Genomic DNA, 26,688 nt, shown 5'->3' with positions numbered 1-26,688 from the left:
GGGATTACAGGTGTGCACCACCACACCTGGCTAATTTTTGTATTTTTAGCAGAAACGGGTTTTCACCATGTTGGCCAGGCTGGTCCCAAACTTCTGACCTCAAGTGATCAGCCCACCTTGGCCTCCCGAAGTGCTGAGATGACAGGCGTGAGCCACTGCACCCGTCCAGGTTCTAAAATATCTTTCAAAGGCCCGCAATTCCCCCATTTTCTTTTAATAATTAATTAATTATGATTCTTATTATTAAATAGAGATGTGGTCTCACTATGTTGCCCAGGCTGGTCTCAAATTCCTGAGCTCAAGTGATCCTCTGCCCTTGGCCTCCCAAAGTGTTAGGATTATATGTGTGAGCACCACACCTGGCCAGTTCCCCATTTTCATGCCACCATACCCAACCTCCAATGCCACATCACTGCTCACTAACTTGAGGTATATAATAATATGAGTGAAGGAAAATTGTAATAAAATTATGTCATTATTTTAAAAGATTATTCCTCAAATAAATATCTCAACTTAATTTCTAACCTTCATAAAACATATTGTATGCGAATTCTTAAAAAATCATCATTATAGGAAAAGGAAAATGTTTGATACCATTTTAGCATTGTTTAGAAAGTAATTAGGCCGGGCGCGGTGGCTCAAGCCTGTAATCCCAGCACTTTGGGAGGCCGAGACGGGCGGACCACGAGGTTAGGAGATCGAGACCATCCTGGCTAACACGGTGAAACCCCATCTCTACTAAAAATGCAAAAAACTAGCCGGGCGAGGTGGTGGGCGCCTGTAGTCCCAGCTACTTGGGAGGCTGAGGCAGGAGAATGGCGTGAACCCGGGAGGCGGAGCTTGCAGTGAGCTGAGATCCAGCCACTGCACTCCAGCCTGGGCGACAGAGCAAGACTCCATCTCAAAAAAAAAAAAAAAAAAAAGAAAGAAAGTAATTCTACCAGCATTTATGCATATTTCACATATAGGGGAATTATGCAGCCACTTCTCTTCAAGACTACAACATCATGGAAGTGGAAAGAGAAAAACATATATTTAAGAAATGTGTATATCTAGCTTATTTCCTTATTCAAAGTTTTTACCACCTCCATATTTCAAAATGCCTATGCATTCAGCTTTAGATTCTATTACTAAATTCCACTATTTCAATCAGAAATCTTCAAACCAGCTTATTTAATTCACTCAAGCAGTGCTGAATAAACTGGACTTCATCAAAATTAAGAATTTCTGCTTTGCAAAAGATATTATCAAGAGAGTAAAAAGACAAGTAACGAACAAGGAGAATATTTTTGCAAAAGACATACCTGATAAAGGACTGTTATCAAAAAATACAAAGAACATTTAAAACTCAACATTTGGAAAACAACCTGATTAAAAAATGGGCCAAAGGCCTTTACCTCCCCAAAGAAGATAACCAGATGGTAAATAAATAGCCATATGAAAAGATCCTCCACATCATATGTCATCAGGGAAATGCAAATTAAAACAACAATGAAATACCACACACATCTATTAGAATGGCCCAAATCCAGAACACTTACAACACCAAATGCTGGCAAAGATTTGGAGCAACAGGAACTCTTATTCATTCCTGGTGGAAATGCAAAATGGTAGCCACTTTGGAAGACAATTTGGCAATTGCTTACAAAACTAAACATTCTCTTACCTTATGATCCAGCAATCATACTACTTGGTATTTATCCAAAGGAGATGAAAACTTATGTCTGCACAAAAAAACCTGCACACAGATATTTATAACAGCTTTTTTCATCACACTGGGGTGAGGGATGTTGATAATGGGGAAGGGCTATGCTTGTGTGGGGTCAGAAAGTATATGGAAAATCTCTGGACATTCCTTTCCATTTTGCTGTGAATCTAAAACTGCTCTCAAAAAAAGTTTAAATAATTTTTTAAAGCAGTACTGTATTGTCATGTTTAACTCACTTACTTATTATTACAAGAAAACTATTCAACTAGTAAAAACGTTATATATAAGAAGCTTCTGTTTGTTAAAAAGATTGTTTCAAACATATTTAGACTTTGACTTTTAAAAGTATACAGCAACATTCAAGATAGCTAGACAGAATGCACTGCACCTTGGCAGATTTTTAAATTCCTGGACTTACTGGCCTAAGGAAAGATGTGTAAACATCCATGATTCAGAACTACAGGGAGAAATTGGGGCGGCCAGAACCTCATCCTCTTGTCCTAAAGGGAAAAGATATCTTGCTTGCGGTATCTAAGATTTGAATCTTAGAGAATATTCATGCATGGCTAGGAATTGGAATAATGGAGAAGTCTTAATTCATGGGGAATTTTCTAATGAAGTTCCACCTCCATTTCCAGCCATTCTTCTTTAACAAATACATTTAGCGAAAAATACTACTAGTTGGGGAGAAACCAAATGGGTATGTGTAAATGTAGTGTCTCTCAGAGTGTGGCCTTTAACCACCTTTAATTACATACATTTACGAGGATCTGTTGAAAATGCAGGTTCCTGGGCTTCACCCCAGTTGCTCGGAAATGAAAACTGTAGGAGTCGGTTGGTGAAACTACATTTTGTTTCTCAGGTGATTCTTGTGTACTCTAACTCATATATAGGGTGATGTTATTTATTTAGTGGTTATTTATTTACCGGTTATTTATCATTTGGCAAAAAAATCCAGCAAAGACCCGCAAGTGACCTTTACACTTGACATAGGATTCCCTTCCGCGGCTGACGCTTTTTTTTTTTTTTTTTTTTTCCTAAGAGGCGGGGAGTTGGCTGGGCGGGGCGGGGCGGGGAGGGGCGGGGAAGAACAGCCCTGGGCTGGGCGGGGCAGGGGGGAAGGGCCCTGGCCTTGTCGGGTGGAAGGTGAAGAGTTAATGGCTCCGCGCGCAGGCACTGCCCTCTGAACTGGAACAAAAAGCAACTTCCGGTTGGAGTCACTCGGCCAGGCGCCGGCGACCTGACGGGAGAGGGAGCGTAGCCGAAACCGTGAACCGTGTGAGTAAGAAACTTCGCGAAATGGTGTGTCCGAATCCATCAAGCACCGCGTCGGAGAATTTGTCTGCGTAAGCGAGAGGGACGCGCTGACAGTAGGGGCGCCGCAGGGAGAGAAGCCGAGGAGCAGCAGAGACAAAACAATTTGCAGTTTGGGGAGGGGTTTTGTGCGGGAGAAACCACGCGAGTTCTTCCCCTGGAGCGGACTCCTTGGCGGGGGGTTTCCGGGCCCGCGATGTCAGCATAGCATCATCTGCCCCTGCCCCAACGGCTTCATGGGAGGGACTCGTCCCGGCTGCTTTGCCCGGGAAATGGGGGTGGCAGGGCCTGCGGTGTCGAGGTGAGCAGTGGACCCGCCAGGAACATCCCCTACTTCCCTTCGAGAGAGGGACTGCCTCCTAGAATCAAGTAGTATTCTTTCGAAAACTTAATTGGTTCTTTCTGTTGTTTTCCCAAGGTGGTTGCACAATTCCGCTCTGCCTTCCTGTGGGGTGTCATCATAGCCTGGTCAATGAGAAGTTGGGTAACTTCCCAGAGGGTCACGGAGGGAGTGGGTGGCCAAGGCAAGAAGAACAGAAGCCAACTTCGCCCACAGTGGGAACCCAGGCGTTAGGTGGAGTCCCCACGCCGGTATAAACTGACTAGCAACGAGTTACAGGCAAAAAAGCTGTGCTTGTCAAGAAGTAGAAAGAGGGGGAGGATAATCAGAGAAGAGCTGTGCTTTTATTATGCTATAACGAGCAAAAGTAAAGCAGCCTTGCTCTGTAAAATGGTGTTTATCTCACCTCACAGGACATGCTTTTGACAAGTTATAATAAGGGAGAGATGGTAGTAAAGGAAGTGAAGAAGCGACGTGAAATTGAAGGAAAAGGAAATGACCTGCCTCCTTACCGCGGTTGGAATACACAAATGAGAGGTAGCAGAGAAGCAAGCAGTGTATTCTGTTAAAAATTCTTGTGTCCTCATTTGATAGAGGAGGGATCCTCAAATAATACAACTTTGTGTAAAGCAGGAAGTGAAATCCTTCTCAGTCCTCTCCCCAGTTGTAATCCAAGCCTTCCACATCTTTCCTGTATGTGCATAATCATGTTATTTTGCTTTCTTACATAGTTTATGTAAGAGATTATGCATACTGTTCTATAATCTGTTTCAGATTAAATACATATATATGGTGAAAGTCTTACCATATGTAGCTCTTTTATTGTAATGTCGGCGTGGTATTGCATTGTGTAGATGTACCAAATTGTAATTAACTATCACTTACTATGTCCTGTCCGTATATCTTGCCCAATATTCTTCAAAATTATCTATTTATCATTAGAATACAGATTCTTTGTGAAATATATGGCAAATATTTTGAAGAATTATCAATGCTTTGGTTTAAAATGCGCAGGCTTTTTATCTCAGGAAAGAAGGTAGTCCCCAGTCAAAAATTCTTAAAATCTTCTCCTATATTGCCTGTTAATTCTCTTTTTACGATTTACTCATTAAAACATCCGAAAATGATTTTTGTATACTAAGATAAGGATTTTTTTTTCTTTGTTTTTATGACTGGTCAGTCATTTTTCCTGAAATCATTTGTTGAAATCATTTCTCTCCCAACTGACTAGAAATACCTCCTTAATATAGTAAATTCTTATGTGTGCATGCATCTTTTCTTCAGACTCATCTGTTGCTTTGATCTTTTTGTCTCTTCCTTTAAAAATACCAATCTGCTTTGATATTACATTTTCTACTAATTCATAGGACAAGTCCTTCTTCATTTTTCCTTTTCAAAATTTTCTTGAATGTAATTGCATTATCTTTGAGATAAAATTTAACATAAACTGTTCATACTTCATTAAAATACTCTGTTGGGGATTTAACCATTTTCTTATATTTTGTGACTGGTATGTAGATGAGTGTTTATGTATCTGGCCAACTTTCTAAATTTATTAGTTTTAATAAATTGTTTCACTTGAATTTTCTAGGAAAACAATCATCTAATTATAATTATCTTTTATCTTTCTTTCTTTGCTTTAGTGAATTGCTGGCTTCCCCAGAATAGTGGTAAATAGTAACAGTGGTTCTGGCCATCCTTTATCTTCTTAGTTTGGGGATTTTTTTACTATGTCATCATTAAATATGAAGTTACTATTAATTTCTAATAAATTCTATTAGGGAAGTTTCCTTTAATATTTCTAGCTCATTATGATTTTTACAGAGAAGTGTTTGGATTGTATCCAAAGTCATTTTTGCAACTGGGGATTGGGGAGTGTCTATTGTATTAGATAGCACTTTGAGAACAATTTTAAATAATAGATATTGGGTGTTCATTTGGTGTGTATATATATTTCTTGTTGTGTTAAGATAATGTCTCTTCATTACTTCTTAATATTTTTATCAGGAATGGAAGTTGGATTTTGTCAAATGACTTTTTGACATCCATCATAACCATTTATAGGTACTTTTCATCTTTGACTTAATAGGATAGTGAATTATTTTAGTATATTTCCAGTTTGTGAACCAATCTTACACATGGTCATGGTATAATATTTAAGTATGTATTGGTTCCTTTGGTAACATTTTTATTTAAAATCAATAATTGAGATTCATTTTATACTCACCTTTTTCTGTTACTTTTGCTAGGTTTTGATACCAAGGTTGTGCTGGTTCCTAAAAAGAACTGGGCAGAGTTCCTCTTCCTCTGCTCTGATGTAGTTTAAATAGCCTAAGAACTCTGTTCTTTGAAGATCTGAAAGAATTCACTCATGAAACCATCTGGGTCTGATATTGTTCAGCAACAATAAGACAGCCACAATCCTCAGCAAAATGGTTCAGAACAAACAAAAACTCCTTTGTGTAAATACAATTGAATGAAAGAGTCTGAGACACCAGTAATGTCAAGAACTAAGAGCACCTGCTGTACTGATGCTGGTTATTTCCCCCCTACACAACAACTTTTTTTTCATGGGCAAGGGAAAATGCTGTAGGTAGGCTGAGGCTGTTAAGTAAAATGTCTTGCTGTTCTTTCTCTTCCCTTCTCCAGTTATGTTACAGAAGCAAGGGTATTGCTTTTACATGGGCAAGTTTTGTCTATGCCCTGAAAGAAACCAAGAGTGAAACTCAACTGGGAAAGCATCAGTTTCGCTTTGTTGTCACTAGTTTCCCAATTTTGCCGGGAAATTTCTTACTTTAAAGGTAATAACCAAGCTGACATTTTACTGTAGCCAAATCCTACAGAGGGTTTCCAAATGAGTGGGTGAAAAAATATACAAGCTTAACATGCTTATACTTATTTAATATGAAGTGAAAAACATTAGCACGGTTCAGGTATGCGCATGGTATGTGCACGCACATGGAGCAGTGCTGTCATCTAACAAAAGCCCACCTTTTTACTTGACTAATGGTTTACTGTTAATACATAGATAATAGTGTAAGTAATCTTTGATAGACTTCTATAAATGATTATTTCAAATGCTTTTTGATCACCTTCAAGAATGATCTGAGACAGGTAATGTAATTTAGCAGTTTGCATCTATGAACTGTGGAGGATACCTACAGACACTCAAGTGTTATTTACAGTAGGATGCAGGCATTATGTGAATGCTTGGGTATTATATTTCCATTTATGGGCTCTTATAGCAAAAATAATTGGGGACTTGCCCTATGATGAAGAAAGACTGTGTGTTTTTTAAAACCATACCTGTTGTCCAAAAGCAAATGGTAAATAAAAATAGCCTGTTGACATAAAGCTTTGCTGTTTCAATGCTATGCGTTAGCTGATTGACTGTTACTATTTATCCTTTTTGTTTCCTAACACCTTATAAGCATAAAATATTACTGTTTAATTGAAGTTCCTTTGTGTTCAGTTATGTAAAGCCTAGTTTTAGTTTCTATTTCCTGTAGGATTTATGCTGTGGCTGTCATTTCCCACCTGCTATCTCCTGTGCTTGCTGCCATGGTTTTGAATCATAAATACAGGGAAAGAGGAGGCTATTATTTAGATATGTAACAAAAATATCTTTATAGTTCAGAACCAAGATTATGTTTACCTTCAGGAAGGGATAACAGAATATGAAATGAACTACCTTTTCAGTGAGTGGTTAATTAATTTTCGAAGTCTTTTGAACTAAGTGCAGTATTTGGCCACTGTTCAAATAAGTTGAGGGTTAACTGGTACCAAGCCCTCTGCAACTGAAAACAGGCTTTGGGACCTATGTAGTACATGTGTCACATTTTCCAATTCCTAATCTGTAAAAGCTTTTTAAATTGTGGTAAAATTCACACAACATAAAATTTACCATCTTAACCTTTTTAAAGTGTATGGTTCAATAATGTTAAGTGCATTCACATTGCTGTGCAACCAAGAAAAACATTTTTAAAGGGACTTATTTTTCTTAAGGAAAAGAGTTTGGGAAGTAAATGATGGCAATTGTTTGTCTCATGGAAAATTTCCTGGACTGTAACTTTTTACCTTCAGAGATATATTCTCTATAAATGGTAATTATCAGTAGTAAGTTATGAGAGTAAACAGTTTGAGTACTAATGATCTATAATAGCTTTTACTTAACACCAATACATTTTCTTTGCAAAAAGAAGGGTCTACTGAAAATAGGTTGCTAACATTGAAAACAAAGTATTTTAAGTCATTGCAGTAAGGAATTACTGGAAGTTGAGTAGACAAAGAAATATAATATGAGTTCCATTTTGATGGTTACTTAGCAAGTTGAAGTTATGGGAGTCTTTGAAATATTTGCAGTAGAATGAAGTATGGAGAATTGTTCTACTGAACAGCACAACAACCCAATCAGGTAATAATTTTGCCAGAGAGTGACTTGCTATAAGGGACAGAAGTTAGAGACTTAGATTCTTTCAGAATAAAGGATTTTTTTTTTTTTTATTGCTTGAAGAAAGGTTTTTGGAATCAGCAAATCAATTGTTACTGTGAGAGATTTAAGTGGTTTTACTATTCATAACCGTTTATCATATGGCATTTACTGGAATGTGATTTCATAACCTCAAGTATTTGGAATCCCAAAAGGAGAAATGCCTTTCCCTTTATATTGTTGTTTCTCAACCTTTAAAAATCCATATTTCCTTTCTGATAAACATTAAAATCTCATAAATCCTAAAGGATTGTAATACGTGTTCCTTCCCATACAGTCCTACTCCTCCTCTACACCTTACTGACTATAGACTTTCTCTTCTAGTTCCCTCATCTGTGAATATTATGCACAGTCCTTCTTTATATGACTTATGTAATAGATTTTTAATATTAACTATTTTAAAATTGTATATCCTTCCTCCCCCATCTTCAGATTCTAACATTGCTCCTACTCAGAGGAGAGGACACCCCTTTAAGATTACTCAGTTGAGTACAGCCCACTGAGCAGTGCCATGTCTATGTTCACCTCAGAGGAGGAGAACATCACATGCCTACTTTCCCTTTTGGTGTTACACTGTTTAGTTGTGCACTTAAACCCATAACATTTGATAAATAGTCTCAGAGAAAGAAGTATTACTGGAGAAAAAAAGGAAGTAAGGCAAAACAGACTCATGGGTGTGGTCTTTGACAGTGAAATCTTTTAGCTCTTGCAAGATCACATAGAAAATTTCACCACGTTCTAACATCCAGCAAAATGGAGAACATGTACTGGGGAGATTTGGGTTTAACCAGTGAGATTGTCTTGTTTATCCTGTTGCATTTAGCCTGCCAGCTTATGGGGAAATACAAAATTCAAATTCTAACACTGCTGGATTTATGACATTTAAGGTTTCTATTATATCAACTGCCTGGATGGAGCACAGAAACAGTGTAGTACGGTATGCTATGAGTATATTCATGCCCAAAGTTTACAACGTGGAAGGAGAATAGAAATGCAGGAAGTTAGTTGGGGAATTAGCTGCTTGTGTTATATATATAACTCCTTAAAAGTGGAAAATGATCATAAGTAACTGTGAGTAGTGACAGTTCTCTTCCATTTCCTTTCTTCAGCTAAGGAAAACACACTTAATATTTTTGAGTGTCTTTAAAGTTAATCTTCCTAACCATCCAAAAGAGAATATGTCTTGTTTATGTGTATATGTCATGTTGTTGACTGATTTTTTTGCTTTTTACTCCTGATGTGTTTTGTGGGTGAGGAGGCATACATACAACTAAGATACAGAAAAGACAGGATGTAGTGGGGCACAGTGGCTTGACGCCTATAATCTCAAGTACTCAGAAGGCTGAGGTAGAAGGATTGCTTGAGGCGAGGAGTCCAAGCTGCAGTGGGCTATCGTATTCTAGCCTGGGGGGACAGATTGAAGCTCTGTCTCAAAAAAACAAAAAGCCAAACAAAACAAAAACACAGAATGTGTCTTTCATTCACTGATTCACCTCTTTATATGCTACAGTGGCAACTTTTCTGAAACAGAATATGAACTCTTATTCATAGCCCAAGGGGTTGGGAAAGGCTGGTGTCTTTCTTTTCTAGGGCAAAGTGGAAGGGGTAGCAGTTAATCAAGGTGATTTCCTTTCCCCATCCTGAAACTGCTTTAGATTTGAGTTGGTCTCTCACCACAAGTGTGAACTCTGGCAGAACATTTACCCAGAAACAGAATAGGCTCAGCAGTCGGGGAAACCCAGCAGAGGGGCCTTGCCTGCCTCCCAAATTACTCACACTTATCTCTACCACCTACAAAACAAGTAGACCTTACTAAAGAATTACTAATCATCCTGGGGCCAAGATGGCGAAAATACTACCTTTAAGCCTTTGATTTTCTTCAAACGTGGAATCCCAATGTATATATACATAACTGATCAAAGCTCAGATGTTCTGGTTGAACAGGCAGTTAGAGGTGGAACATCGTTTGGCCTATACACTTTCAGCCTCAGTGCAGCTCCAATAATCCCTTGATTACTACTTTCTTTATCCAGGATTGGTTGGCTGTCATTTGGCAGCATAATAATGGCTGCCGAAGACAACAGACTTAAGATATTGTATCTATTATCAGACTAAAGAAACTGAGGCAAATTTAATATAGGGAGTTTATTCGGGTAAAGGTTGAGGACAGCTGCCTTGGACACACTTCCAGGTTGCCTTGGGGAGTGCTCCATTTGGCCCTTGTTGCAACCAGGTTTTTAAAGGCAAAAGAGGACAAGGAATGGGCTGATGCTAAGTTATTTGATAGGAATTCTCACTGGTTTACAGAAATAACATTGATTAGTGATTATACATTGTTGAACTATATGGTATGAGTTTTGGTATCTAATGTATGGCATTTTATGGCTGCTTGGCATCACATAGTAGGTAGCTTCAAGAGGGTCATTTAGTTCACAGGGGTGAGTGATGTGTGACTGCTGTCACACTTTTCATTTCAGTGCCTCTCTGGGCCTGATAATTAAAAGGTGTTTGCACTCCTCACATTAAAAGTTTTTATTTCTCACTGTGAGATAAGGAGGGGAGTTCATTTTAAAAGGGGTGGAGGAATAAGGAGAATTAGAGAACCAGTACAGAAGATTCAACACCCAGATAGAAGTCCCAGACAGGAATACAAAAGGAAAGAAATTGCCCCAAAAAATTTTCAAGAAAATTTCCAAGAACTGAAGGAGGAATTTCCAGGTTGAAAGGGCCCACCAAGCACCTATTGCTATGATATAGTCCATGGCCAGGTATGGTCCGGAAATTTCAGAATCCTAGGGACAAAGAGAAAAGAAAATCCTAATACTTTTCAAAGAGAAAAAAATCGGTTAAGGCTAGGCACGGTGGCTCATGCCTGTAACCCAAGCACTTTGGGAAGCCGAGGCAGGCAGATCACCTGAGGCTGGGAGTTCAAGACCAGCCTGGCTAACATGGTGAAACCCCATCTACTAAAAATACAAAAATTAGCTGGGTGTGGTGGCGCGCGCCTGTAATCCCAGCTACTAGGGAGGCTGAGGCACAAGAATTGCTTGAATCCTAGAGGTGGAGGTTGCAGTGAGCCGAGATCGCGCCATTGCACTCCAGCCTCGAGCAGCAGAGTGAGAATTATCTAAGATCAGGAATCAAAATGGATCTGATCCTCAACAAAAATAAACAGAAGCTAGAAGATAGCATAGCAAAGCTTTCAGAATTCTGAGGAAAAATTACTTCCAACCTACAACTCTTAATCTAGCCAAACTATCAGTTAAGTCAGAGGGTAAAGATATTTTAGTTATGCAAAGCCTCAAAAAATTTACTTCTCAAACACTTTCTTAGGAAGCTGCTAGAAGATTTGCGTCACCACATGGGGATATAAAACAAGGAAAGATTTAGGAGACTGAAAATGAGGGATTCAATTAGAGAAAGAGATGGACAAAGGGTATCCCCAAATTCAAGGTTAAGAAGGTCCCAAGATGAAGGCTTTCCATCAGGCATAGAGAGCAACTAGTCTAGATTGGAGCAAACCAGAAAGCTTACAGAGTGATTCCTCTAAAGAGACAGAATACCTGAAGTGTCTCAATGTGTTGAGGAGTTGTATTAGTGATAATAGGAAACAAAGCAAACAAAAATTTTCAGGGAAAAAAATTTTCAGGAAAGGAAAAGCATCCATGGTATATTATATTATTCAGCAGTGAATAGCATTACATAGTAATAAGAAAGTAAAAGCTGAATGCTAATCTAATGAAAAATTAGAAATAACTGTATTGGGGAAATGGGGAGAATAGGAGGTAGGGAATGTTTAAAGAAACTGAATCCTAATTTTCCATGATGGGGAGACAAAAACTGAAAAATCAGTGGTGGCCATGTTACATGTTATTTAGAGATACAGAGATAAATACAAAAAAGAATTAGTCAAAAGAATTGTTGCCAAGGTGAAGCGGGAAATAGGAAGGGGAAAGCAGAGAACTACCGTTTTTCTTGTAGAACTGCTCAACTCATTAAGATACAGGTATGTGTAGCTCTGATTAAAATAAAAACTAAATTAGAGGGGAGAGAGCTAGAGATTGTGCTGTAGCAACAGAGACCTAGATTTATCTGGTTCTTCTATTTTCTAATTCTGTGCCTTATGCAACTTATTTACCCTTTTGAAGCTCAGTTTTGGAGTTCAGCTTCCTCCTCTGTAAAGGGAAGACAATACATGCTTCTGCAGAGGGAAGATTAAAAATGAGTTAGTTTTATGTAAAGCACCTGCAAATAGATACTTGTTCCTACCCCAACCCCAGTGCTTCCCATGATCAAATAGGGAACTACCTTCTTCATTGTTGGGATGATTGCCATTCAAACAGAAGACTGAGATTGTCCTTCTGATCCATGACTCTTTGTACATCTTTGAATTAAAGGCATGTCTTTGAGATCTATCTTGTCTCTCAACTGTCTGTAGATAGTTTGAGAATTTAAATAAAATTAGGATGATTAGATTATTGATAGGGGGAACATCAAGTTAAAAGTGCCATTGCTACTTAGTGGGAGATGGGCTATGGTCAGTCAAATTTCTCAACAAGAACTTCAGTGCAAATGCCATTAATAGAGAAAACATTTGTCATACAAGTTGATGAGTTGTGGAAGTTTTATGGAACCAAGATCAATAAAGTGCTGTTGCTCTGGGCCATCTGTCAAAGTATCAAAATACCATTATTTATTTATTTATTTGAGAAAGTCTTCTACCTTAGCAACTGCTATTTTTGTTCCTAAATTCTATATACTTCTTATAGAATAATTAAAAAAGCAGATCACTATGGGAAAAAAGGCAACTTTATGAAAGCCTGTTTCCCTTCGTTGGTGCATATTTGTGTAGTGTTTTATAGTGCTTTCCAAACTATGACTTGACCCTGTATGGCAGTAATTTTAAATTTATCTTACATCTCCCCCCTGTACAAAACTAGATCCAGGAGTCTTGGACAGGGTTTGGTAATGTATTTTTTAAAACCACCGTGGATGATTCTAATGTGCTGACAGGTTGTGAACCAATGTCCTATAACCTGACTCTACCCCAAGATTCTAAATTGGGAGAGATGGGGGAACAGAGGTCCATAGAAAGGTTAAATGACTTGTTTACTCTCACCCATCACCAAGCCTGTCTAGACTGGACATGTATTGTGTACTTCAACTCTGATTTTATCTTCAGTTGACTAGGCTTTTTAATTTAGAGAATCTAATCTAAATTGCCTTAACAGAGAAATTAGTACATTTTACACAAGATGTGGTATAGTTAAAAATTTGGTTTGCAATCTTTATTTTATAGTGTCTTTTATTTTTTTCCAGAGACAAAAGGAAGTGAAACAGCAAATCTGAGTTTCTAATCAACTATTGCTTCCCCACAGTAGGGTGGCACAGCAAGTGTTAAGATTTACTAGGTCTGAATATTCATATTTGAGGTAAACTGGTGTGGCCTTGAAAAGGGTAGAAAGTTGGGTAATTTTGGCACAGATGCAAGTTTGAAAGGTTGGTCTGTTGGGCTGCCCAGGGATTTTTGTAGACTTCTCTTCAGGAATATTCAACAGTCTGAAGGAGAGAACTTGTTGCATGGTACTGGATTGAAAATATTAGATCTGGTTTTAAGCTAATATTTTAAAGTCATACCCTAAACATCTTCGGAATAACTGAAAATGGAGATCTGGAAATCTCTGAAACCTTATTTATTTTTTTATTCAAGTTCTCACAATTACTTCTAATAAAACAAGTTGTGACTTGCAAATCCAACAGCCTGTAGGTGTCCTCAGGGAAATTAAAAACAAGGGATATGAAGAGCTGTAGAGCCCTGTGCCAGTGGTTAAGAGCACAGAGTAAAGCTTTATAATTATGTAGGTTTTTGCCTGTTCCTATTTATCATTGGTAATGTTCTCAAGGCTAAATGGCTGCTCAGCTATTTTAAATTGTGATTTAAAGAGAATTTAGGCCCTTTTGTGAAAAGGTCCTCTATCTCTTGAAATTTCAACTCTTTTTTTCATAGAAGAGCTCTCTTCCTCCATAGTGGTTTTTTCTGATACAGTAAATGACTCGGATAATGGAGGGGCAGCCAACCCGTTAACTCATAAGATTTTAACTACTTCTCTTTCAAAACAACTTTACCATTTATGAATCTTGTGCAGCCGGTGACTTCTCTTAACATTATTGTCTTGTGTTTTAGGGGACCTTTTTGAGATTACTGAAAATGTTTTTTTTTCAAACTTTTCTGGTTAAGACCAGAAGATAGATACAAACTCTACCACTCTTTTGAAAAATCATTAGTACTACCTTATTATTTATTTATAAATCTGGTAGAGTAGAAGATACTTAAGGAAAATCTTGCATTCAAATACTCTGCCAGAGTTGTTTTTCCTGTTATTTAACAGCGTATAAAAGTTAACAAAGCAGAGCATTAGATAACATTTCTACATCTTTTATTAATAGTCTTTTTACATAAAATAACAGACATAAAGTGTCATACACTATTTTATGCATTTTCTAGTTTTCCTTCTGACCTCCTTCAAATAAATAATAAGTGGGCCTGTCCTCTTTTTTGGTTAATATTTGATAGGAAAAACATGTACATCTTGTGCTGTAAGGTGGTGCAATAATGCGTATTGCTTTTCTCTATTGTTTTCTTTTCAAAAATGTAGGTTTTTTTCTGCTTTTTTTTTTTTTTTTTTGGTAAAACCATTTTGGCCTAATTGGCCATCCAAGGATGTACTAGTATCAGGGGACATTAAAAACAAGTCTTCAAGAATACAAACAATAGGGAAGGCATAGTTAGTCTTCATTTTTTCCTATAGATAATTATACAGTTGTTGCTTTTTTCCTCTTTATTATGATGTCTTTTCTAGCACTGTTGTCCAAAATTGGATTCAGTATCTTCCCTCTCCTGAAAATTTTCTTTCTGTCTCTTTATGTCTGGCTATCACCACTTTCTACTGGATGTTTTGAAAAATAATGGCTGGTGAACCATCTGCAACAAAATCACCTGAGGCACTGTGCTAATTAGAATGTAGATTCCGAGGTCCCATTTCAGGCCAACTGATTTGCAGTCACAGGTACCTGAATTGCTGCCGTCTTGTCTATTGTGCACATCCAGTCGGCCATCAAATCCTGTTAATTCTACTCTTGAAATGTCTGTTGAATCCACTCATCTTTATTTCCCCTGCTCTAGTTCAAACCCTCATCTTTTACCTGGAATACAGCAGTAGTTGCCTGTGGTGTAGCCTCACTTTGTCTCCCTTACTAGTTTGTAGTCTGTGCTGTTATCTGTTCTGTCTTTCTAAAATATGTCTATCATCTCCTTGAAAACCTCTCATTACTCCTTGTGTCAACATGTTAAGGACTAAATTTCTTAGAGTGACATTTGAGGTCTGCTATAGTCTAGCCATAACTGAGTCTGCTGCATGTGGTTTATGCGGTCAGTGTACTCTACAGCTCTATGGGATGCCATTCCAATCATGGTCTTTACGTATGGTCTTCCCTAGGATTTTTGTAGTGCAGCACAGTCATATGTGCTGACCCTGACTGTAGCTTATTTTGGCACCCTCACCTCTGTATCATCTCTGCACACATGCTAGACTTGCGTAAACAGAATACTCACTCCCATCACTAAATGCACCATACTAACGACTCCTCAGGGCCTCTGCTCTTTCAGAATGAATGTACTTTCCCCATTCATTCTCTACTTGTTGAAACTCTTCTCATCTTTTGGGAGCCGGTTTAAGTGTCAGATCCTCTGTGAAGCTTTCCACAATCCTTCTTATTTTAATTCTTCCTTCTATTGAGCCTTTATCTTGTTTATACCTTTTGCTTAACAGTTTTCTTCTTCTTTTTAGGTAAAACTTTGAATGAAATGCATAAATCTCTAGTGAACCATTGGGTGAGGTCCTACAAATGATTATACCTGTGCTATGCAGACCTCTATGAAGATGTGCCCAGACCTTTTTTTTTAAACATTTATAATTGACCTTGTGGCTAATTATTTTCATGTGTGTCTGCCTCACTCAATTATAAGCTTTAATTGGAGAAAAAGGCAAAGACCATGACTGTTTCTGTTTCCCAGGGAGAAAAGGAGTGCCTACTGTGTGTTCAACACTGAACCAGTCTTGAACGTTGTACCAATCAGGATACAGCTCAGTTAGTTCCTGCTTTAGAGACCCACAAAGCAGTAGTTAAACAAGTGTTGCCTGCATCACAGTGTTCCAGGTGGCTTGTCACCATGACATTCCATCCAACTGGGAAAGAGAAAAAGGTGAAAGGGAAAACTTGTTATGGAAGTTACACCCATTTGCCAATGACTAGCACATAGTCACTTGACCACACGAGCTAAAAATCAGAAGTATTAGTACTATAAGAGAAGGGGAGAATGGATATTGAGGAACAAATAACATCTTTTATATATGGTCTCACTTAAGTTTTACTTTTTACTGTATATATGGTCTCAATTTTTATTGTAACCCTACAAACTATGTATGATATGCAAACTGATGTTCAGAGTTCAGTAAATGACTAGGAACTTGCAGATCTTGGGTCTGAATTTAAAGCCTGTATTTTTTTTTCACTCTACTTAGTAAAGTGTTTAGGAGGAAATATATAAACGTTATTGAATAAACAAAAGTCACAGTAATTTTCACAGTATTATTTGTAATCACATATTTTTCATATCACATATTTTTACAGTATCATATCATCTCTTTACTGCCAGGACACACTATATAACTTTACTCCTTGCTTCTCACCATTCTGAAATGAAATGCCCTAGCAACTGGTTTGCAATCAAGGCTTAATTTGTAACATAAATTAAGACAAAGCACCTACTCTTTTTAAATATATGATATCAATTATGAGCAAAAGTTTTTGTGCTCTGTATAGTTTGGTAATGCTATACAATTATAAAGTTAAAGGAAACTCTATTATCCAAACTCTTTGTCTTAATAACAAAGAAAATCAAGGCTGCAGAACTTGCCTTTTCTTTCATTTCCACCCCTACTTGCTTTCAGGCATGGTGGGAAAAGCTTTAGCCTGATCTGTCATGTTTATAGTAACCATCATTGTTATGCTTAAGAATTGTCTCAGGTTTGTATGCTTGTCCTGATTAGGACAATCAACCTGAGCAATGCATAAGAAATGCATATAATCCTGGGCCTGTTTTAGTAAAGAATTGATATTATTTAATATTAAAAACATCCTTATTGCAGTGGGAAACCTGTTTGAAAAAGGATGACTGCCATTTGATAATTAAATAAAAGGAATGGGTAAGATCATTCCCACCTATATTTCAAAATCCTATTCAAATACCACCTACCTCTCAAGCCTTTGCTAAATTTCATAAATAGATGAACTTTCCTCTCCAAACTCTATAGCCTTTTGGATATCTTAGAATAGTCACCTACTGTATGCTTCAAGTTACAGTTAATGGTACATTCATGGGAGGAGATTTCATGTCTGTTTTGTTCTCACGGCATCAGTGGTATCCAGCACACTTCTGCTCATAGTTGGCACAAAATATTTTATCAAATAAGCATATTAACCATAACACCTTGGGAGAGCACTTTGCAGCTGGCTTTTTTTTATATATATATATATATATTTTTTATTATACTTTAAGTTCTAGGGTACATGTGCATAACGTGCAGGTTTGTTACATATGTATACTTGTGCCATGTTGGTGTGCTGCACCCATCAACTCGTCAGCACCCATCAAGTCATCATTTATATCATGTATAACTCCCCACTGCAATTCTTCCCCCCCCCCCTCCCCATGATAGGCCCCAATGTGTGATGTTCCCCTTCCCGAGTCCAAGTTTCCTCATTGTTCAGTTCCCACCTATGAGTGAGAACATGCGGTGTTTGGTTTTCTCTTCTTGTGATAGTTTGCTAAGAATGATGGTTTCCAGCTGCATCCATGTCCCTACAAAGGACGCAAACTCATCCTTTTTTATGGCTGCATAGTATTCCATGGTGTATATGTGCCACATTTTCTTAATCCAGTCTGTCACAGATGGACATTTGGGTTGATTCCAAGTCTTTGCTATTGTGAATAGTGCCGCAATAAACATACGTGTGCATGTGTCTTTGTAGTAGAATAATTTATAATCCTTTGGGTATATACCCAGTAGTGGGATGGCTGGGTCATATGGTACATCTAGTTCTAGATCCTTGAGGAATTGCCATACTGTTTTCCATAATGGTTGAACTAGTTTACAATCCCACCAACAGTGTAAAAGTGTTCCTATTTCTCCACATCCTCTCCAACAACTGTTGTTTCCTGATTTTTTAATGATTGCCATTCTAACTGGTGTGAGATGGTATCTCATTGTGGTTTTGATTTGCATTTCTCTGATGGCGAGTGATGATGAGCATTTTTTCATGTGTCTGTTGGCTGTATGAATGTCTTCTTTTGAGAAATGTCTGTTCATATCCTTTGCCCACTTTTTGATGGGGTTGTTTGTTTTTTTCTTGTAAATTTGTTTGAGTTCTTTGTAGATTCTGGATATTAGCCCTTTGTCAGATGAGTAGGTTGTGAAAATTTTCTCCCATTCTGTAGGTTGCCTGTTCACTCTGGTGGTAGTTTCTTTTGCTGTGCAGAAGCTCTTTAGTTTAATGAGATCCCATTTGTCAATTTTGGCTTTTGCTGCCGTTGCTTTTGGTGTTTTAGACATGAAGTCCTTGCCCATGCCTATGTCCTGAATGGTACTACCTAGATTTTCTTCTAGGGTTTTTATGGTATTAGGTCTAACATTTAAGTCTCTAATCCATCTTGAATTAATCTTCGTATAAGGAGTAAGGAAAGGAGCCAGTTTCAGCTTTCTACTTATGGCTAGCCAATTTTCCCAGCACCATTGATTAAATAGGGAATCCTTTCCCCATTTCTTGTTTCTCTCAGGTTTGTCAAAGATCAGATGGCTGTAGATGTGTGGTATTATTTCTGAGGACTCTGTTCTGTTCCATTGGTCTATATCTCTGTTTTGGTACCAGTACCATGCTGTTTTGGTTATTGTAGCCTTGTAGTATAGTTTGAAGTCAGGTAGCGTGACGCCTCCAGCTTTGTCCTTTTGACTTAGGATTGTCTTGGCAATGCGGGCTCTTTTTTGGTTCCATATGAACTTTAAAGCAGTTTTTTCCAATTCTGTGAAGAAACTCATTGGTAGCTAGATGGGGATGGCATTGAATCTATAAATAACCTTGGGCAGTATGGCCATTTTCACGATATTGATTCTTCCTATCCATGAGCATGGTATGTTCTTCCATTTGTTAGTGTCCTCTTTGATTTCACTGAGCAGTGGTTTGTAGTTCTCCTTGAAGAGGTCCTTTACATCCTTTGTAAGTTGGATTCCTAGGTATTTTATTCTCTTTGAAGCAATTGTGAATGGAAGTTCATTCCTGATTTGGCTCTCTGCTTGTCTGTTACTGGTGTATAAGAATACTTGTGATTTTTGCACATTAATTTTGTATCCTGAGACTTTGCTGAAGTTGCTTATCAGCTTAAGGAGATTTTGGGCTGAGACGTTGGGGTTTTCTAAATATACAACCATGTCATCTGCAAACAGGGACAATTTGACTTCTTCTTTTCCTAACTGGATACCCTTGATTTCTTTCTCTTGCCTGATTGCCCTAGCCAGAACTTCCAACACTATGTTGAATAGGAGTGGTGAGAGAGGGCATCCCTGTCTTGTGCCAGTTTTCAAAGGGAATTTTTCCAGTTTTTGCCCATTCAGTATGATATTAGCTGTGGGTTTGTCATAAATAGCTCTTATTATTTTGAGGTACGTTCCATCAATACCGAATTTATTGAGCGTTTTTAGCATGAAGGGCTGTTGAATTTTGTCAAAAGCCTTTTCTGCATCTATTGAGATAATCATGTGGTTCTTGTCTTTGGTTCTGTTTATATGCTGGATTATGTTTATTGATTTGCGAATGTTGAACCAGCCTTGCATCCCAGGGATGAAGCCCACTTGATCATGGTGGATAAGCTTTTTGATGTGCTGCTGAATCCGGTTTGCCAGTATTTTATTGAGGATTTTTGCCTCGATGTTCATCAGGGATATTGGTCTAAAATTCTCTTTTTTTGTTGTGTCTCTGCCAGGCTTTGGTATCAGGATGATGTTGGCCTCATCAAATGAGTTAGGGAGGATTCCCTCTTTTTCTATTGATTGGAATAGTTTCAGAAGGAATGGTACCAGCTCCTCCTTGTACCTCTGGTAGAATTCAGCTGTGAATCCATCTGGTCCTGGACTTTTTTTGGTGGGTAGGCTATTAATTATTGCCTCAATTTCAGAGCCTGCTATTGGTCTATTCAGGGATTCAACTTCTTCCTGGTTTAGTCTTGGAAGACTGTAAGTGTCCAGGAAATTATCCATTTCTTCTAGATGTTCTAGTTGATTTGCGTGGAGGTGTTTATAGTATTCTCTGATGGTAGTTTGTATTTCTGTGGGGTCGGTGGTGATATCCCCTTTATCATTTTTTATTGTGTCTATTTGATTCCTCTCTCTTTTCTTCTTTATTAGTCTTGCTAGCGGTCTGTCAATTTTGTTGATCTTTTCAAAAAACCAACTCCTGGATTCATTGATTTTTTGGAGGGTTTTTTGTGTCTTTATCTCCTGCAGTTCTGCTCTGATCTTAGTTCTTTCTTGCCTTCTGCTAGCTTTTGAATGTGTTTGCTCTTGCCTCTCTAGTTCTTTTAATTGTGATGTTAGAGTGTCAATTTTAGATCTTTCCTGCTTTCTCTTATGGGCATTTAGTGCTATAAATTTCCCTCTACACACTGCTTTAAATGTATCCCAGAGATTCTGGTATGTTGTATCTTTGTTCTCATTGGTTTCAAAGAACATCTTTATTTCTGCCTTCATTTCATTATGTACCCAGTAGTCATTCAGGAGCAGGTTGTTCAGTTTCCATGTAGTTGAGCGGTTTTGAGTGAGTTTCTTAGTCCTGAGTTCTAGTTTGATTGCACTGTGGTCTGAGAGACAGTTTGTTATAATTTCTGTTCTTTTACATTTGCTGAGGAGTGCTTTACTTCCAATTATGTGGTCAATTTTGGAATAAGTGTGATGTGGTGCTGAGAAGAATGTATATTCTGTTGATTTGGGGTGGAGAGTTCTATAGATGTCTATTAGGTCCGCTTGGTGCAGAGATGAGTTCAATTCCTGGATATCCTTGTTAACTTTCTGTCTCGTTGATCTGTCTAATGTTGACAGTGGGGTGTTGAAGTCTCCCATTATTATTGTATGGGAGTCTAAGTCCCTTTGTAAGTCTCTAAGGACTTGCTTTATGAATCTGGGTGCTCCTGTATTGGGTGCATATATATTTAGGATAGTTAGCTCTTCCTGTTGAATTGATCCCTTTACCATTATGTAATGGCATTCTTTGTCTCTTTTGATCTTTGATGGTTTAAAGTCTGTTTTATCAGAGACTAGGATTGCAACCCCTGCTTTTTTTTGTTCTCCATTTGCTTGGTAGATCTTCCTCCATCCCTTTATTTTGAGCCTATGTATGTCTCTGCATGTGAGATGGGTCTCCTGAATACAGCAGACTGATGGGTCTTGACTCTTTATCCAGTTTGCCAGTCTGTGTCTTTTAATTGGAGCATTTAGTCCATTAACATTTAAGGTTAATATTGTTATGTGTGAACTTGATCCTGCCATTATGATATTAACTGGTTATTTTGCTCGTTAGTTGATGCAGTTTCTTCCTAGCCTCGATGGTCTTTACATTTTGGCATGTTTTTGCAATGGCTGGTACCGGTTGTTCCTTTCCATGTTTAGGGCTTCCTTCAGGGTCTCTTGTAAGGCAGGCCTGGTGGTGACAAAATCTCTAAGCATTTGCTTATCTGTAAAGGATTTTATTTCTCCTTCACTGATGAAACTTAGTTTGGCTGGATATGAAATTCTGGGTTTAAAATTCTTTTCTTTAAGAACGTTGAATATTGGCCCCCACTCTCTTTTGGCTTGGAGAGTTTCTGCTGAGAGATCTGCTGTTAGTCTGATGGGCTTCCCTTTGTGGGTAACCTGACCTTTCTCTCTGGCTGCCCTTAAGATTTTTTCTTTCATTTCAACTTTGATGAATCTGGCAATTATGTGTCTTGGAGTTGCTCTTCTGGAGGAGTATCTTTGTGGCGTTCTCTGTATTTCCTGAATTTGAATGTTGGCCTGCCCTACTAGGTTGGGGAAGTTCTCCTGGATGATATCCTGAATAGTGTTTTCCAACTTGGTTCCATTTTCCCCCTCACTTTCAGGCACCCCAATCAGACGTAGATTTGGTCTTTTTACATAATCCCATACTTCTTGCAGGCTTTGTTCATTTCTTTTTCTTCTTTTTTCTTTTGGTTTCTCTTCTCGCTTCATTTCATTCATTTGATCCTCAATCGCTGATACTCTTTCTTCCAGTTGATCGAGTCGGTTACTGAAGCTTGTGCATTTGTGACGTATTTCTCGTGTCATGGTTTTCATCTCTGTCATTTCGTTTATGACCTTCTCTGCATTAATTAGTCTAGCTGTCAATTCTTCCACTCTTTCTTCAAGATTTTTAGTTTCTTTGCGCTGGGTACGTAACTCCTCCTTTAGCTCTGAGAAGTTTGATGGACTGAAGCCTTCTTCTCTCATCTCGTCAAAGTCATTCTCTGACCAGCTTCGATCCGTTGCTGGCGATGGGCTGCGCTCCTTTGCAGGGGGAGATGCGCTCTTATTTTTTGAATTTCCAGCTTTTCTGCCCTGCTTTTTCCCCATCTTTGTGGTTTTATCTGTCTCTGGTCTTTGATGATGGTGACGTACTGATGGGGTATTGGTATAGGTGTCCTTCCTGTTTGATAGTTTTCCTTCTGACAGTCAGGACCCTCAGCTGTAGGTGTGTTGGAGATTGCTTCAGGTTCACTCCAGACCCTGTTTGCCTGGTTATCAGCAGCAGAGGTTGCAGAAGATAGAATATTGCTGAACAGCGAGTGTACCTGTCTGATTCTTACTTTGGAAGCTTCCTCTCAGGGGTGTACTCCACCCTGTGAGGTGTGGGGTGTCAGACTGCCCCTAGTGGGGGATGTCTCCCAGTTAGGCTACTCAGGGGTGAGGGACCCACTTTAGCAGGCAGTCTGTCCGTTCTTAGATCTCAACCTCCGTGTTGGGAGATCCACTGCTCTCTTCAAAGCTGTCAGACAGAGTCGTTCGCGTCTGCACAGGCCTCTGCTGCTTCCCCTGTTGTGCCCTGTCCCCAGAGGTGGAGTCTACAGAGACAGGCAGGTTTCCTTGAGCTGCTGTGAGCTCCACCCAGTTCGAGCTTCCCAGCAGCTTTGTTTACCTACTTAAGCCTCAGCAATGGCGGGCGCCCCTCCCCCAGCCTCCCTGCTGCCTTGTGGATAGATCGCTGCAGACTGCTGTGTTAGCAATGAGGGAGGCTCCGTGGGCGTGGGACCCTCCCGGCCACGTGTGGGATATATTCTCCTGGTGTGCCAATTGGCTTAAAGCGCAATATTGGGGTGGGAGTTACCCGATTTTCCAGGTGTTGTGTGTCTCAGTTCCCCTGGCTAGGAAAAGGGATTCCCTTCCCCCTTGAGCTTCTCAGGTGAAGCGATGCCTCGCCCTGCTTCAGCTCTCGCTCTCGCTGGTCAGGCTGCAGTGCAGCTGGCTTTAATGAACAATCCTTGAACTAAGAATTTTAAAGATTTAATCTAGTTCATAACACAGCTTTATAGCTATAGATAAGTCATTTAAGCATTCTGAGCCTTATCAGTCAAACAGGAATATTAATATGTAATAGGAAATGAAGAATTGGTGAAAATATTTTGTGAAAGAAACATAACTTTAAGATAGTACTATATCTGAATCCCTTGCTGTTCCCCATATGGTGCCTTACACATAATAAGCCAGCAAATACTTTGTTCTAATTGAATGGTAATGGGATATATTTTATTAAAATCAAAGCTTTGTTAGGGCTGGGAAGCTTTACCAAAGGAAGGGAAAATTATCTTTCTTGCTCATGCTGCCTCTCCTCCTCCAGGACAGTTTCATTATTGAACCAAGGGATCAATGAAAGAGGAAGCAGGGATTTTCCTGGTGTTTCTTCATGGACAGGCACACCATGGTCAATCACTGGGCTGGAGAGGTGGGACAAGAACCTGCTGCCCTCAGTTTTGCTTGTCTGAACCACTGGTCTGGGTAGGAAAAAAGGAATTATTGCTAGAGGGACGACAGTGGGTAAATGAGAGTATCCACGCTCCAGAAGAATTGCAGGGGACAAGATTGGGATGGTGATTTGCATTGAGCTAACCCTGCTACCTTCTGGGATTTCAGAATTTTTTTCTCATGTAATGGAAGGAAACCAGCAAACCAAATCAGAAATAAAGCGAAACCCTAATTACGAGAGTGTTTTCACGGGAGAGGTTGCTGTAGCAGTCTCCTGGGTTTGAAGAAGGAGCTTAACCATGAGATTTAGGTGTGAGCATGTTTACTATAAATATAAAGCCTTCTCCTGGAGTCTAGGCAAATATTGCGGAAGGGGTACTGAAATGTAATTGAAATGTAGCTGCCTCTTAAATTAATTTTATACTTAACAAATGCTAAAAATAAATAAAGAAACAAGTGGCTTTAAAGTTCAGGGTGTTAATATTTGAAATCTGTCCATTTTAATTAGCTGAGTCCCAGAGACTTTCCTTTTACTCTGGTTGGTGTTGCTGATCTAACACCTAATTCCCTTCTTGGTTGTGAAATAGGAATTAAAAGTATCATTTACTTATTTGTATCAACCTGGAACTTATTTTTTCAGCATATATTCTTATTTCAGGAAATAGGACGCATCTGTGTGGAATTTACTCAGTAGCTCCTCTCTTAGTGACATTTGTGTAATCTAATGCAAGGACCTGAAGTGATGGCTCCACATGATTTACCTGCATATGATGCAGCTATTTTTAGTGCTGCATTTCCATTTTTAAAAACAAGAATGCATCTTGTTGATGGAACAGACATGCATTTTTAACTCATAAACTCAAGAACTGTAGAACAAGGAAGTTTCTTAGAAATTGAGTCCAAACACCTTTTTGTACTGAAGAAAAGGAAACTTTGGTCCCAGAAGATTTAGCGGCCATTAACTAAGGGTCAGTCAGTAATAGAACAAAGCAAGGAACTAGATGAATTTCCAGTTCAAGGCCCTTATTTGTCCCAGATCTGAAAGTACAGGTGTGGTTTACATTGACAATTTTTCATGACATCCAGTTTTTTAAGGCTTTTTAACTTAGCCACTTAGCTACTTAAAACCTCTAACTTCTGTATTAGTATATTGTAGTATATTATAGTCCCTGTGACTGCCTATACTTATTCTTTCCTCATTGCATATTTATTTTTAATCTCATATATTTTTTGTAAGTAGCCTTAGTATGTTTCTGAATGAAGCAGTGTCTAAAATACTCAAAATGGTGCTTTTTATTAATGCTAATTGCTTATGTTTCCATATTGTCTATGTCTGGGCAGAGATCCTAGCAATGTTAATTATCCTAACAAGATTTCAACTTTTTCATCTGTCAGAGATAGCAGTAGAAACTAACTTCCTAAGTGGAATGCATAGAGTTGCCATTTCTTCAGTTTTTCAGAAAGTAATGACATTGTTATCCAAAACCCTGGAATTGTTTTTATTGAACCTGGTAAATTACTTAAAATGTATTTAGGATCTTAAAATGAAAAACTTTGGCTGAAAGATTACTTGCATGTGGGTATTTAAAAGAACATTGTGATTTATGATCAGTTGATTTTTGGCAAGGGTGCCAAGGCTATTCAGTGGGAAAAGAATAACCCTTTCAACAAATAGTGCCAGGACAATCGGCTAACCTCATGCAAAAGAATGAATCTGGACCCCTACCTCACACCTTGTACAACATTAACCCACTATGGATCAAAGACTTTAATATAAATTATAAACTCATTAAAAAGAAACAGTTGAAAATCTTCATGACCCTAGATTAGGCAATAGTTCCTTAGATATGACACCAGTAGTACAAACCACAAAAGAAAAAAATAGGTAAATTGGACTATATTAAAATTAAAGACATTGTGTGTCAGAGGACACTATCAAGAAGTAAAAAGGCATCTACAGAATGGGAGAAAATACTTACAAATCATATTGGATAGCAGTCTAGTTTCTAGAAAATATAAAGAACTTTTAAAATTTAACAATAAAAAGAGAAATAGCCCACTTACTACAAGTGGACACAGGGTTTGAGTGGATACATTGCCAGAGATACACAAATGGCCAATAAGCTCATGGAAAGATGCTCGTCATTAGGGAACTGCAAATCAAAACTTTGATAGGGTATGCCTTCACACCCACTAGGATGGCTGTAATTTTTTAAATGGACTATAAGAAGTATTGGTGTGGATGTGGAGAAATTGGAACCCTTATACATACATTGCTAGTGGAAATGTAGAATGGTACAGCTTCTGTGGAAACTGGCAGTTCCTCAAAAAGTTAAACATAGAATTACCATATGACTCAGCAGTTTCACTTCTAGGTGTATATGTGAAAATACTGAAAACGTGTTCATACAAAAATGTATACACAGATGTGCACAGTAGCCTTATTCATAGTAGCCAAAAGGTGGAAACAACTCAAATGTCCATCAACTGAGGAATAAACAACATGTTGCATATCCATACAATGGAATATTATTTAGCCATAAAAAGGAGTCAAGTACTGTTACATGCTACATCATGGATGAACTTCAGAAACATTATTCTTTCTGAAAGAAGCCAGACACAAAAAGCATGTATTGTATTATTCTATTTATATGCGTGTCAAAAATAGGTAAATTCATAGAGACAAAAAAAAAAAAGATTAATGGTTACCAGGAGA

At 38.4% G+C, this 26,688-nt stretch overlaps 1 protein-coding gene across 4 annotated transcripts in view; it reads left to right on the top strand.

The window, feature by feature from the left end:
* TANK (TRAF family member associated NFKB activator) overlaps positions 1-26,688 on the top strand; it is a 112,019-nt gene that overhangs the window by 26,755 nt on the left and 58,576 nt on the right. Inside the window, exon 1 of one of the 4 annotated variants that reach the window (XM_010368005.2) lies at positions 2,796-2,986. The exons of 1 other annotated variant lie outside the window; for it this stretch is intronic. Coding sequence is in view for 1 of the 3 variants with exons in the window: in XM_010368003.2 (XP_010366305.1) it covers positions 3,008-3,054 (47 nt within the window). In the remaining 2 variants the exon portion in view is untranslated. Of the gene's footprint in view, positions 1-2,795; positions 3,055-5,575; positions 6,164-26,688 lie in introns of those variants that run through there. 2 more of the 4 variants (XM_010368003.2, XM_010368007.2) reach the window with 2 other exon arrangements.

This window comes from Rhinopithecus roxellana, chromosome 14, assembly GCF_007565055.1.
Source record: "Rhinopithecus roxellana isolate Shanxi Qingling chromosome 14, ASM756505v1, whole genome shotgun sequence".
NCBI classification, from domain to species: Eukaryota; Metazoa; Chordata; class Mammalia; order Primates; family Cercopithecidae; genus Rhinopithecus; species Rhinopithecus roxellana.
The sequence above is the reverse complement of the archived record's forward strand: the minus strand, read 5'-3'. Positions and strand labels throughout refer to the sequence as shown.